Source organism: Limulus polyphemus, unplaced genomic scaffold (assembly GCF_000517525.1).
Source record: "Limulus polyphemus unplaced genomic scaffold, Limulus_polyphemus-2.1.2 Scaffold6224, whole genome shotgun sequence".
In the NCBI taxonomy this organism is placed as follows: domain Eukaryota; kingdom Metazoa; phylum Arthropoda; class Merostomata; order Xiphosura; family Limulidae; genus Limulus; species Limulus polyphemus.
Genome location: NW_013671834.1, coordinates 2,995 through 16,449, shown reverse-complemented (window position 1 = coordinate 16,449; position 13,455 = coordinate 2,995). Strand labels below are relative to the sequence as shown.

General features: G+C 31.8%; 1 protein-coding gene across 1 annotated transcript in view; it reads right to left on the bottom strand.

Moving 5' to 3' along the window:
- LOC106473498 (UDP-glucuronic acid decarboxylase 1-like) overlaps positions 1-13,455 on the bottom strand; it is a 32,713-nt gene that overhangs the window by 16,610 nt on the left and 2,648 nt on the right. Inside the window, exons 2-4 of the mRNA XM_013934182.2 lie at positions 10,425-10,485; positions 4,580-4,724; positions 3,487-3,667 (exon numbers count right to left, since the gene is read on the bottom strand). Of these exons, the coding sequence (XP_013789636.1) occupies positions 3,487-3,667; positions 4,580-4,724; positions 10,425-10,485 (387 nt within the window). The remainder of the gene's footprint in view (positions 1-3,486; positions 3,668-4,579; positions 4,725-10,424; positions 10,486-13,455) is intronic.

Sequence of the window (13,455 nt, the reverse complement as noted above, 5' to 3'; positions counted from 1 at the left end):
CTATCTGTTATTTTCTCTACCTTAACTCTATACAAGGTTGGTCAATTTGACAGACCTTGTAACCACCTAAAAAAAAAAAACTTTCCCTCTTTTTCTTTCTAGAAGAACTTCAAATTGTAACATGAATCTACATTCATTTATCCTAAGTAGCTTTAAACTTGTAACAGTATACATATATTTATTAAATATATATTATTGTTTTTTTGCTCTTTGAGCCATGTCTAACTGCTATTTGCTCCATTATAAGTTGTAAATCACTTGGAGAATATGCAGCTCACGTTATGCTATTGAATTACATTACCCATGAGCTACTCTGAGCTGCTCGCATGGGTGCCTCATGAAATATTTTTATTATAATTATTTATTTATAGTACAATGAAATGTTTAAAATTAAGACATAGGAAGTATGTACATACCTTTTAATTTTTGTCAAATAATCTTAAAACATCTTTTTCTGGTTGTAATCATAATAGCAAGTCTTTACATTTTCACATATAGTTTATTTTTAGGGTTTTATTTTCCTGTCATTTATTGTTGTTATTATTTACCAAAACACACATCCATGGGTATCCCCGGGCCTATATCATGGTATCACCGGAAGATATACTTTAGCCTTCAGCAGAATGTTGTTGCCTTGTTTACTACACTAACCCTTGTGAACCGAGGAGGAGTTGGACTATATTAATGACCAATAAATTTTAGCAAGGAGAAAAGTGGAAACAATGCTAAGAGCAGTTTGACTATTTCTCTATGGAATTCTTTGCCACAATTTTAATATAACTATTGGGATATTGTATTTTAAAACGTGCTCTTTCTATTGCTTATAAACATCTAGCTCATATAAGTATAATTGGCTGAGAAATTGTAACTCTATGTGTAGAAAGTGAACAAGGCTTCTGTCAACATATCCAATAAATTTATTTCTCCTTTCTGTGAATGTGCCCTAAGGAGCTTGAAAGAAGAATGTGTAAATAGAGCAATTAACCTAGTTTCTGTCTGTACAGTGTACATGAAGAAATATTCAAGTTACACAGACTGAAGAAAACTAAATTTTCACATCACAACAACAAAACTGAAGTTTACGAATCCTTTTAAGGTTTCTTTTTAAATAAAGGAATTAAAACTTAAATAATACAAGATATTGCATTATAACATAGATTATAATTTCTTTGAAATAAATTGACAGTAAAGTTGCTTAATTAAATTTTGGATACAACTCATTAAAAGCTTGTGTCATGCATAGAAATGCACAGAAAGGGGCACCAAGAACCATAGGGTTAATGGATAGTTCCCAATTGTGGAGAAGGAAATTCAGCTGATGAAACAAGAGAAAAAGCCCTTTAAGCATGTGGTAAGCCACATATGTTGAGCAATGGTTGCAACAACTCCGACAGTTAACGGGCCTCCAAAACCTGGCCTAAGTATGAACAATGTTCCATACTTAATCAGGACATAGTATAACTAATCATCATTTGAGATGTCATGATAAAAAATTTAAAGCTTTTGAAACAAAAGCTAAAGAAAAGGAAAATCAAAGTTTTGTTAACAGTGCAAATCTCAATAAATTGAACACAGACAAGAAATTTAAACACATCTGGTCAATACAATGCCAAAGAAGCTTCTTAAGTGCAAGTGCATAGGGAAAGCAGAGTTTGATTGTAAGGAATTTTCCAGGTTGCCCAGAAGGCTGTATTGGTTGTCCAAAAGAAAAAATACATAGACCATGAAAAAAAGTCTAGTTACAATAATACTGATGTACAAAGACCCTAAAAAGAGACCCAATTACAAGAATTTTCATGTTTTTATCTTATTTATTTCCAAAAAGTACAATTAATGTTTAGTAAGCAATATTGCATTTTTATTCAACTAATTTTGGATGCCGTATTTCTCAGGAAGTTTTGTTACATTGGAAAACAGAAGGCCAAACCATGCTAATGTTACATAGTACCTTAAGGAATCAAACAATCAATGACCTGTAAAACTTTTAAACAGAACAGTGATCTTGACCAATTACATTCAATGTTTTCATTCTAACTAGCTTGGCCTGCCCCCTAAGTACAGTAAAGTAGCCTGTAGTAAGATAGGCTTGCATCGGAACTCTCACACATACTACTATAACATAATATGTATTCAATGTCTGGGCACTGCACATGTACACATACACACACTGCTGATATGTACTGTCATTCACACTTGTAGTTTGTATTGACCTGGTGAAAGGCAAAGCTAGTCTTATTTTATTTATTCTTATTCTGTTTCATACTGATCAAAACTTTCATAAAATGTTGTTTACAGTTATCATTATTATGCTCTGTTTAATTTGTGGATTTTCCCATGGTACCTATGCCTTCTATATTTCCTAGTTTTGATTGGTCGTGTTTGTCTAATGTTAGCCTGAGGTCTATACATGCATAATCGGAAAAGGTAGTCAGTGTTTCAACTTTGACAATTAACGATGAACATTCTGAGTTCGATTTTGTAAATTTGATCATTTTAGTTCCTACTGAAGGTTTCCTGGTAAGAAGTTGAGACAGCCATGTTAGTTTTCTTGTCATAATCATCTATACTAGAATTTAATCTCAGTAAATAGTGTTATCGGTGTTCATTTTCATTGCAAATTGCTGCCTACCCATATATAAGCATACAAACATAATGTAACTAACTGAGCTGTATACACTGTACTGTGTTACCACACATAGCCATTCACACGCAGTTGAACTCTATACAAATTTATGTGCATAAAGCAGCACAGAGGTGCAGCTTGTCCACAATAAACCAGCATTATTAGCCAATTACAAAAGCAAACTTTTCCTAACATTTTCAGGCCCTTTTGGTGGATTATACCAACATGTTTCTTGTACAAAGTACAATCCTTTTTAAACAAAAAGAAATGGACCAAAATATATTTTTGTGGGGTTCAAATTTTCGAGTTTGTAGTTAGTGTGCATGGAGGTGTGTGTTGCCCTCCTACAAGTGAAGTGCTTTGGTCATATGATGACATCATCATGTAGTAGCACAAATCCATGTGAAATTAAATGGGAGTTGTCACAAGGCTAGTAGCCTGCAACTCTCTTTGAGAAAATGTGTGAACATGTGGTGAAGATAGCTGAACTGTGTGAAAAGGTGTTTTTGTCTCAGAATTTAAAATGTATTTTTAACCAGTTATTAATCTTTAAACACATAACACCAGTTTGCATACCAACAATAACAACAAATTCTCATTCAATACCAGTAATTTACCAATTAAAAATGAAAATTATAATAAAATATAAATACAATTATAAACCAAGTTGGGCAACTTAAATGTTTTTCCTAGTTCATGCCCTTTGGCAAGTATGAATTTAAAAAATTGAAGAACCTTGCTAAGCATGGACCTGGAACTCCATTATATATACATGTGTGTGTGTAAAAAAGAAAAGAAAAAAATTACAATTACCATTAGAGACACACTTATATTTTGTTAGGCAGAAACTGAGTTGGTGGTACCTTCAATAAATAATGGATTCACAATGTCATGGTTTATCACTTCAAAGTTATTGTGTCCAATCCAATGTTCAATATTTTTCTTGTTGCCAGTAAAGAAGTTATCAACTACCGTAACACTATGGCCATCTGACATAAGTCTGTCTACCAGATGGCTTCCAACAAAACCTGCACCACCAGACACCTACAAATATATGAAGTTATAAAGATAGTCAAAAATATTGTGAACAGCGATGGCACCCAAATGATAAAACAATGCATTCTAATTGTTAGATGTAGAAATTAGTTATACTCATTAAAAGGTTGGGTTTCTTTTATGTTTTGCTCCAAGTAGGCAGCTTGCTCTGATCAGAAATTAATATTAAATAATTATCCTTTAATAAAAAAAAAAGTTATATTATGGGTAAATTCTATAAAGTTAGGACAATAATCAAGTTTAAAATATGTTAATACAGGTTGACATTTATTGTACATTCACAATCATCTACATTAACATTTGTAAAGCTTAGTAAAACGGTTGATGAATCATTTACAAAATATTCACACAACACATTACTCAATTTTTAACATTAAACCCCAAACTCTGGAGAGTGAAAATATATTTATTTGGGGGTAGAATTTTATACAGTAACAACATCAACAACACACAAATTATTTGTCTCAAAATTATTTAACAATTTGAACACAGCAGACTTCTTACTAACATTTGTGAAATATGTTAATGAACTTGCAATAAATCCAATATTTGTGAGAATGGGTAATAACATATTCTAAAAACTTTGATGTTATCTATATACAATATTTAAGTCTATCCTTGTTATATAGGCTACATATATTTTTATAACTATACTATATAGATGTTTAAGGCACTTCCAAACATAGGAAGTAACAGCATGGTAAAATATTCTGCCTCACCTGGAACTAATTGAAATTATCTGAAAATATGATACAAGTGTAAACTGATGCTTACTGTAAATGTGCACCCCTGCCCCAAAGATTCAATTTATAACACAAAAACTTATTGACTGTAAATAAAATACATTATCAAATAGTAACTTCCAAAATCCTAAAATTCAGTGTATTTTTTCTTTCTTACCAAAATTCTCTTCTTATCCTTATAGTTCAAATTTTTAACATTTGGAAACTTTTTAGGACCATTCCGTTCTAGTTGAATGATTCTATTCTCCAGTTCTTGGATCTTTTTATCCATGATATACTGAGTTTCTGTATTTTTTTTAACTCTGAAAAAGTATATAAAAAGCAGATTACTTATTCTTCTGAATGTATGCTAAGATGTTTACTTTATACTCTGGAAAAACTCTTTGAAAACTCACATAAAATATATATAAACTGCAACTATAAGATCAACTGCAACTTTTATAAACAGCTATGTCTATCTTTTTGCAAAACAAATGATTCAACTTATTCACACATTTTTTTAAAAACAAAAAAAGGATGACTAAAAAATGCCATTTTTGTTGATGCTTTTGTCAAACCTTAACAGTTAGCAAAATTGCAGCTTATGCATCATATACTGCTCAAAAAGAATGTTCCAAAGCAACATTTCCCAAACTTTTCCAACTAGGGACCAGTTTATTTTTGTAATTTTTCATGAGGCCTGGCCTGGCCTCAAATACCTAATTAGATAACCTGCTAAGACATGGCTAAGTTTTAACATCAAGCTAGAAGCAATAGTTCTATCAATACATCATCGATTATAAAATATACAGGTGTTTTATAGTACTACTGTGTAAAAAAGAAATTATACTTTGTTGTTATTTAATCTTTACATTAACTGTATATTTATTAGATCTTTTAAGAAATAAATTTATCTAATGAGAAGGCTGATGCTGTTTTTCATCACACAGCAACTTCAAATCAGGAGGAAAAGTAGTAAGTTTGATCCTCAAATCTGGCTCGACATCTAATCTGTTCCCGTACTTGTTTTTTAAGAAAACCAATGTTGAGAAGCTTGTTTGCATTTATAAGTCGTGACAAAGGGCATAAGAAATCTCACTGCTTTTCTGATAAATTTGGATAGATAGCATGACAGCTCAGCCAAAAAATTAATTAATGAGACTTGACTAAAATGGTCTTTCAGTGTGGTGTCACAGGACAGTTCAATAACAGAATCAATTTCTGATTCACTGAGTTGTAATATTTCCTCATTTTCCGTGTCAACAGTAAAAGGATTCCTGATCCACATTTCACTGCTGTCAATTGAAGAAAAATATTCCTTCAAGCATGATTTTAGCCCAAAAAAGATGCTCTTTGATTGATGAGGAAATCCCATCTAGAATATTACCTTTTTCATCTTGGTTTTGTAATTCTGTTAAAGTAGAGAAAGACTTATAATTTCTCTTCTCAACTCGATGTACCCACAAGTTAATTTTTTTTTATAGCTGCTTCTATCTTTTCCTAGACATTAAAAATATTTATGTTAGCACCTTCTAAGTTTAGATTTAATGCATTTAATAAGCCATTTTAATTAACCAATGCAAATTATGAAACCTGTCTCTAAATTCAAATATTACATCCTTTGCTGATGGGGGGATGTTGCTCCAAAAACAAAATAACTTCATTCTTCATTTCGATGAGTCTTTTTAAGATATTTCCTTTTGATAACCACTGAACTTCATAGTGTAATAGGAGATGCACATGTTCACTTCCCAATTCTTTGCATAAAGGAGTAAAGATTCTGGAATTCAATGAACAAGATGTTATCTATTTTATGAATTTAACACATTCTTGCATAGTTGAATTCAAAAGTAAGGGCATTTTTCTTCACAGCTAATATCTCTCTGTGAATGCTACAATGCACCCATTCACAGTCTGGTGTGACTGCCCAGATCCTCTGGAAGAATCCTGTATGGGAACCTGCCAATGAGCGAGCACCATCGGTACTCAATCCAACACATTTTTTTCCATTGAATACCACTCTGAATTATAAAATTATTGATTAAATTAAAAATTTCTTTAGCCATTATTCTTGTTGGAAGTGGTTTACAATGCAATAAATCTTTATGAATTGTGTCCTTATAATCATATCTTACATAGCACATTAAATTGGCATTATCTGCTGTGTCTGTGCTTTCATCCACTTGTAATGAAAAAAATTGACTACAATGAAATTGACATATAAGAGTTTCTTCAATATTTTGTGCCATATCCACAATTCTACATTTCACTGTATTATTAGATAGGGACAGTAAATTCAACTGATTTTCTTGTTTTTTATAAAACGAGATGTAATTATTTTTACTGCAGGAAGTATTAACATTTCACCAATAGAATGCGAGTAACCTGTCTCGGCTATTAGTTTAGAAATTTCATATGAGGCCAAAACCACGTCTTAATTGGAAGATCTCATGGAAAAAGTGTGTGAAATTATTTGTTTGGGAAAAACTATTTCATTTTTCTTATTTATGAAAAAAAAATTATTGGCTTGCTCAAGTATTCAGGATGTCTGGTATCTAAGTGGCATTTCAGTTTCGATGGTTTCATGCTCTCATTTGATAATGTTGAACAACAAAGAACACATAGTGGCAAGTCATTATTGCTACCACCACTTATAAAACCATACTTCAAATAATCATCACAATACTGTCGAGTCCAAGAGGTCTTTGTTTTCTTTTCTTTGATATCAAGCTGCACATTATTTAAACGTTTATAATTAGGCCTATTATTTTCACTAACTTCAGTTTCACTAGAATGAGGTTGCATCTGCACATCACTTGATATTTTCTTGTGTGATGCATGTTTCTTCAGCCATCTATCCATATGGGAGAGAGGTTTTCTTACAAATAAACAACTTAAAAAAATTTTAGTTAGTACAAGCTAAGTCACAAACAATTCTCTCTCTTCTCAGAACAAACTGACACTTCTAGCACCAGCCACCAGCAACTTGTCTGCTGCTACCAGACGTAAGACTCAGGTCTCGCATACCTGTCAATTTCCATTAACAGAGTAAGCAAATTTAACACATTTGGAATAAAATTCCTAAAACTTTGGTGCTGAAGATCTTACCTGCAGACAAGGGAAGATTGGTTTGGGGGACATGTCTAGCTAACATGTGGTTTAAATTTACAGCATTTCACAAGAATCTCCAGGTTATTAACACTGTAAAACTTAATCTTAGGTTCTCTAAAGTGCACTAAATGAAAACACCTTAATTCCTGAGGGACTGAAGGTATAAAGGCAGCCATCAGCTTGTGAATTCTATAGTTTTGTAGCCTCAAGTACAAACTTTCACTTTTCCTTCCTGTTATATTAGCTTAATTGAAATACTGAGAAATCAAAGTTAGATGAAATGAAAATTTAAATTATAATGTATTTGAAAATACTAATTTTATTAGAATATATTTATATTAACTGGTTTAATTACATTTTTCTTTAATATACAACAACGGCTTGGAGAAAGTTTAAAAATGGTGATTGGTAGTGAAAGGGTTAAAATTAATTTAATGTTTTTAGTTTTCTGTAGACCAGCATTTTTTTTTATGAACCGGTACCAGGTCGTGGACCACACTTTGCGAAATGCTGTTTTAAAGCACTAAAAATGTATATACCTGTTTCATAACTAGAATTTTACTAGAAACTTAAGTTTTTTTTAGCACAATTCTTATTATATATATATATAAATATAAAGTAAAAGATACAAAGGCAACATTAATATTTAGGTAACCCAAGCTATATATATATACAATGTCAGGCAAGAATAGAAAAAATCTGAGTCTCCTACCTTTCTGATTTGCTGAGATATCAATAAAACTATTAAACCCATCAGAGGCCCCTTCCATCTTATTACAGATTTAAAAGCAGTTAGCTAAACCATGTGTCCATATTTGGTGGTCATGTTTATAACCAACAGAAAGAGTATTTTTTCCTCTATAAAAAATTAATTACGATTATTTCTCTTTGGCAGGTATAAATAGATAGTTAGGTTTAAATTCTTGGTCCGTGAACATTGTTGTTCAACTCCGAGCAGCCATTTAAATTATAGTAGTTTTGGGACATTCTCTTCTAGTGCTTATATACTTTTTTATTTTAAAATGCATAGTTGAAAGCTGCACGAATTTGTATTTAAAAACTAATTTAGTGAAACAAAGTAGGGCTACTGTGCTATGGTATCGACTACAAAAAAGCCTGAAACCAAATGCAAGTGCTAAGTTTATTGGTTTTTTATGTTTATTTTTTATCTGATATTTTATATTTTTCAACAAAAGGAACTAAAATGTAAAAATTTGGAATTTCTCAAGTTAGGTAATAAAACTTAGCTCAAATTTTAAATCAAAAGAGTTAAGTCAATCCATAACTCAATCTCGTGATATGAACGTGGTTGTAACCTAATCGTTTGCTTACCCTAAGTTTACAGGAAAATTACATTATGATTTATTGCTTTTCAACATAAAATTAAAAGTAAGCACATATGAAAAGGTCACAAGCTGAGACTATTAAGATAAATAATTGTAATTTTTTCTTTTACAATCTGCAGTCGTTTTAGAAAAAAAAATTAGTGTTAGGGTAGTGAAAAATGTTAACATCCTAGGTGATACCTCACCTTTTCACACAGAATAGCTAGAATCCCACAGTGTAATAGTGGAGGGGCTGGTGCAAACATTAAACCTAGATGAGCTCCCTTGAGAAATCACCCCAATAGAAAGCCCATAGAATGTGACACACAATGGCAAGGGCTTCATAGGGGCACACCCATGGGAGACCACATCTCATCTTGACCAGAGAATACTATTCACCTGAAAGGAAATGGAAGGAAAGCCAAAAGAGCTTCAAATGTCACAGAAATTGGCAGAATTTTTGCATGACCAGCTGAGCACCCACATGCAAGTGGTCAGCAAGCTAAGATGTTTAATGTGTTTATAATGTGATGTGACAGTACAGTGTGTGTGTCTCACCTTGACTCAGCTAGACAGAGATGGGGGTGACAAATCCTCAAGAGGAAAAGTAAGGCATCCAATCAAGAACAAGACCCCAAGAAAGGTTTCACTGGAACAGGCACATGAGTGTATGGCCTAAATGAATTAGTGATTCAAGGGAAGCCAGAGTTCCCAAAAGTAAAATAATCTCATGCACATGGTGTAAGAGAGGTACAAACCTTGGTGACAATTGTCTGTAAGGGAAGCAGTGAAGGCTGAGCTTGGAGTTGTTGATATTTGACCCAGATGTAACAAATATGACTCAAATAAAGACATAAGGAGCAGGGGCAATGCCAAAAGGAAGAGCACAAAACTAAAAGACCCAATCCCAAAGGGTGAGAATTGTCCTCCACAAACATAGAATAAATCCTGTTGTGCGAAATAACTGGTGAGAAGGAACGTTGGCAAAATAGACAGGAAGAGGAGGCCAATGTACATTAAGGAACCCACAACATGCTAAACAATGGCTGTCACGTCTTCCACAGACAACGAGCTCCCCAGTAGCCACAACAGACACAGAACCCATGTTAGGAATATCATCACTATCATGGGAAAAAACATAAGTTACTAGCACTTGAGAGTTGACAATGGGTAAACAGGAAAAAAATGTTCTTCATTTTGTTTAGAATAAAAAAAAACTAGTTAAACTTCAAGGAAATTTAAAGTTGTGTAAACTATTGAAAATCTCATGTAATTGATAAATAACTACATGTTCATTTTAGATAATGTAGAGGAAAAGAAGAAAATTTATTTCAAGTGCAAGGAATCACTGCAAAAGGAGGTTGTGTCATCCTCCTACTGGTGGAGGGTTATTGTTGCATGATGATGTAATAATACACTAGTGCAGTTCACATTAAATGTGTTTTTTTTTTAAGTGAGAGTTAGCTTAAGGCTAATGATATGCAAATCTCATAAGCAAATGCAAAAGGAATTAAGCTATTATGTGTGAAGAGGTGAAGTATCATCTCAGAATATACAATTTATAGCTTAAATTAGGAGAAAGCTTACATATGACTCTTTGGCTCATTTTGGGTATCTTCTGCTCCAAAAAGATGGTATGTAGTTATTACTGGAACAAAACAAATAGTAACCATCATATTAGTTACATTTACCACTGGTTATCAAATTGTAAATATATAATTTCTTATAAATCTGGATTTTCACTTATGTTCAGCTGGTAGTGCCAATAACTTGCTGCTACATTACACTTATGAACTGGAATATTTTGACTACAACATTAAATCTAAATATTAAGTATTGTACAAAGCACTACATTTGAGCAAATCTGCATATAAGCTTCCAAAGCCTCAAGATATAATCTTTAACTAGCAAATACACAATTCACAAAAGTAGTATGTACCTCTAATTGGAACAAAATAAATATCAACCATATTATTATTCACATCTGCCAGAAGGTTTAAAACAACAAATAAAAGTTCTTATGCATATGAGTTTTCACTTTATACAGTTTATAGAATGTGGATTTCATATTTTTTAGCTGGTACTGAGATTAAATTGCTACTTCATTACACTTACTAACCAACAGAGCTGGGAGATAAGTGGAATTTGCTAATTGATTAATTGTCAGGTTCATTAAATTATTACATTCAACTGATCAATTAATCTTGCATGAGACTAATTTTCAGTTTGTTTTGGGTTTTCATGAAATACTTTTGAACTACCTTTCATTTAATATCATAGACATCTTCTGGTAAAACAATTGAGGATTAAGTTAGTTTATAATCCAAAACTGGTGTACATTAAAATGTATCACATATGCAACATAGACCAAAACCTATGAGAAGCTGAAAATACAAATAATACCATTTTGACAAGACTACTAAAATTACAAAAACTAATTACTCATTAAAAAATAACTGTTCTTGTATTTCACATGATAAAACTAGTAAAGGTTTTTATCACAGTGTGTTATTGACAATATATAATTCAGTGAAAAGAAATTCATATCAATCCTAGGATAACAAAAACAGTAGAACATTTACTATTTGGCAACAAAACTTCTGGTTATACTAGAGGACCTCTTTGGAGAGATTAAAATTAATCAAAAGGTGGAATTTGAAGTATTATAAGAAATATTAAAATCATAGTACTATGAAAAAATTTATAATTAGAGGCTTTTAGGAAGTTTTTTAAATTTCTTCATTGTGAAAAACATAAAAATTATTAATAACTTTACAAGAATAAAAAACATAAGCTTTTAAGTGAGAAGTTATTGATATGAATGGAAGTTTAGAAAGAGCAGATTAAAAATATTGAGATGTTTATATTTAACAGCCCAAGCTAGAGGAAACTAATGAAACACATGGGTAATCCTTGAAACTAGTGATGGCATACAGTAAAGCCATGGCACTTTATATAAACATCAAATATGATGGCAAAGAATACTGTCATAAGAAGACAAAAAATTTGTAACACATAAACTCTTTCTCTTGACATTCATTTTGAACACTCATGTCAGACTGTTTACATAATTTTGCCACATACATAAACACTTGAGGAAAAAGCGAAGAAGAAAGTAGGTTGGTATCATTACAAATCTAGTTTCCTCTTCTAAGTGGTATTTTACTATTTTGTGTGGACCACTAAAAATACTGATAATTCTCTGTTTAGTAGCTTTAACATTGTATTAGATTTATTAATAAAACATGTTTTTATCATAATGTGATTCAAAACAATAACTAACATGCAGTCTGTCAAACCATGTGTAGTTTTGTTTTGAATTATTGTGTTTTAGCATCAGAGAGGAGAATGAAATTTATTACCTTAAATTTATAATAGTTTTACATATCTTAGATACTTTTTTGTACAATGTAAACAGAGAAGATAAGTTTTACATTATTTGTAAAATAAAGAATATCAATTTTTGAAAACAAAATTGTTAGGAATCTTTTTCTATATTTTGCTAGCATTAAACAATAAGTTTTTTTTCTTCTGAGTATGGTTTGATTTGCACTTTCTGTACAAGTTGACAACTAGCATATGGACAGAATGTGATAAATTTTATGCTTAAGTTTAACTTGGAAAGCTGCATATAAATTTATAACTTAACCAAAAGTATTTAATCAGTATAAAAATGTAATGCAAGTTGTTTGTTTTTGCCTTAGTGAAACCATTTTGGACACTGCTCATGTACTAAGAGCATCTTTAAGTGTAAGAATCTTCAGAATGAACCATGGCATTTGCCATAGTGTTCTCTTGATTAATGCCCTTGTGGTAGCATTTCTTTTTGCTATGGACTTGATGTCCCAATTTCTAGGATTGCATGTGCTTAAAAACCAATAAATCAAAGCACTTAAAACTTATTGTACTAGGCAATGTTTCAGTAGCATGTGATGAAAGCCAATCTTTCTGTTTTCCCCTTTCAATGCTTCTTATCTAGATAAAGCTAGTTATAATTAAGGAGTCCTGTTCATGCAAGTACATTAAGGACTTAATGTCATTACATGTTGTTTGACTGCTGTTATTAATTTATGTCGAATCATTTCTGACTAGCACAGTTGAACGAGCAAGTTATTCAGCAAACAATGTTTTTTAGCAAATAAAGAATAATGAATACTAACTTGGGGTAACATTTTTTATCAAAGCAATCTTACCCTAAGTAACACTATTTACAATTGTAGCTTATAGTAAGCAATATATTAAGTTAAAAATTACAATATTATTTAGACATACAAGGTAAACATAAACAACAGGCATCATTAAGATTAGTTATGTAACCAAAGGCCACTAGACCACATTTGTGAGTTGTATACAAGTATAATGTATGCATACCATTGCACACAACCATGCCAACAGAATAGGTTGTATCTACAGAAATATTGAATACAAGTCTAAAGAGGTTATACTTTCATTGTACAAGTCACTGGTTAGGCCACATTTGGAATATTATGTTCAGTCTTGGGCTCCTTACCTTAGGAAGGACATTGAATTGTTGGAAAGGGTTCAGAGAAGGGTTACTAAAATGGTGCCTGGGATGGAGGAGTTGTCATACGATGAGAGGCTGAAATCTCTCAAATTG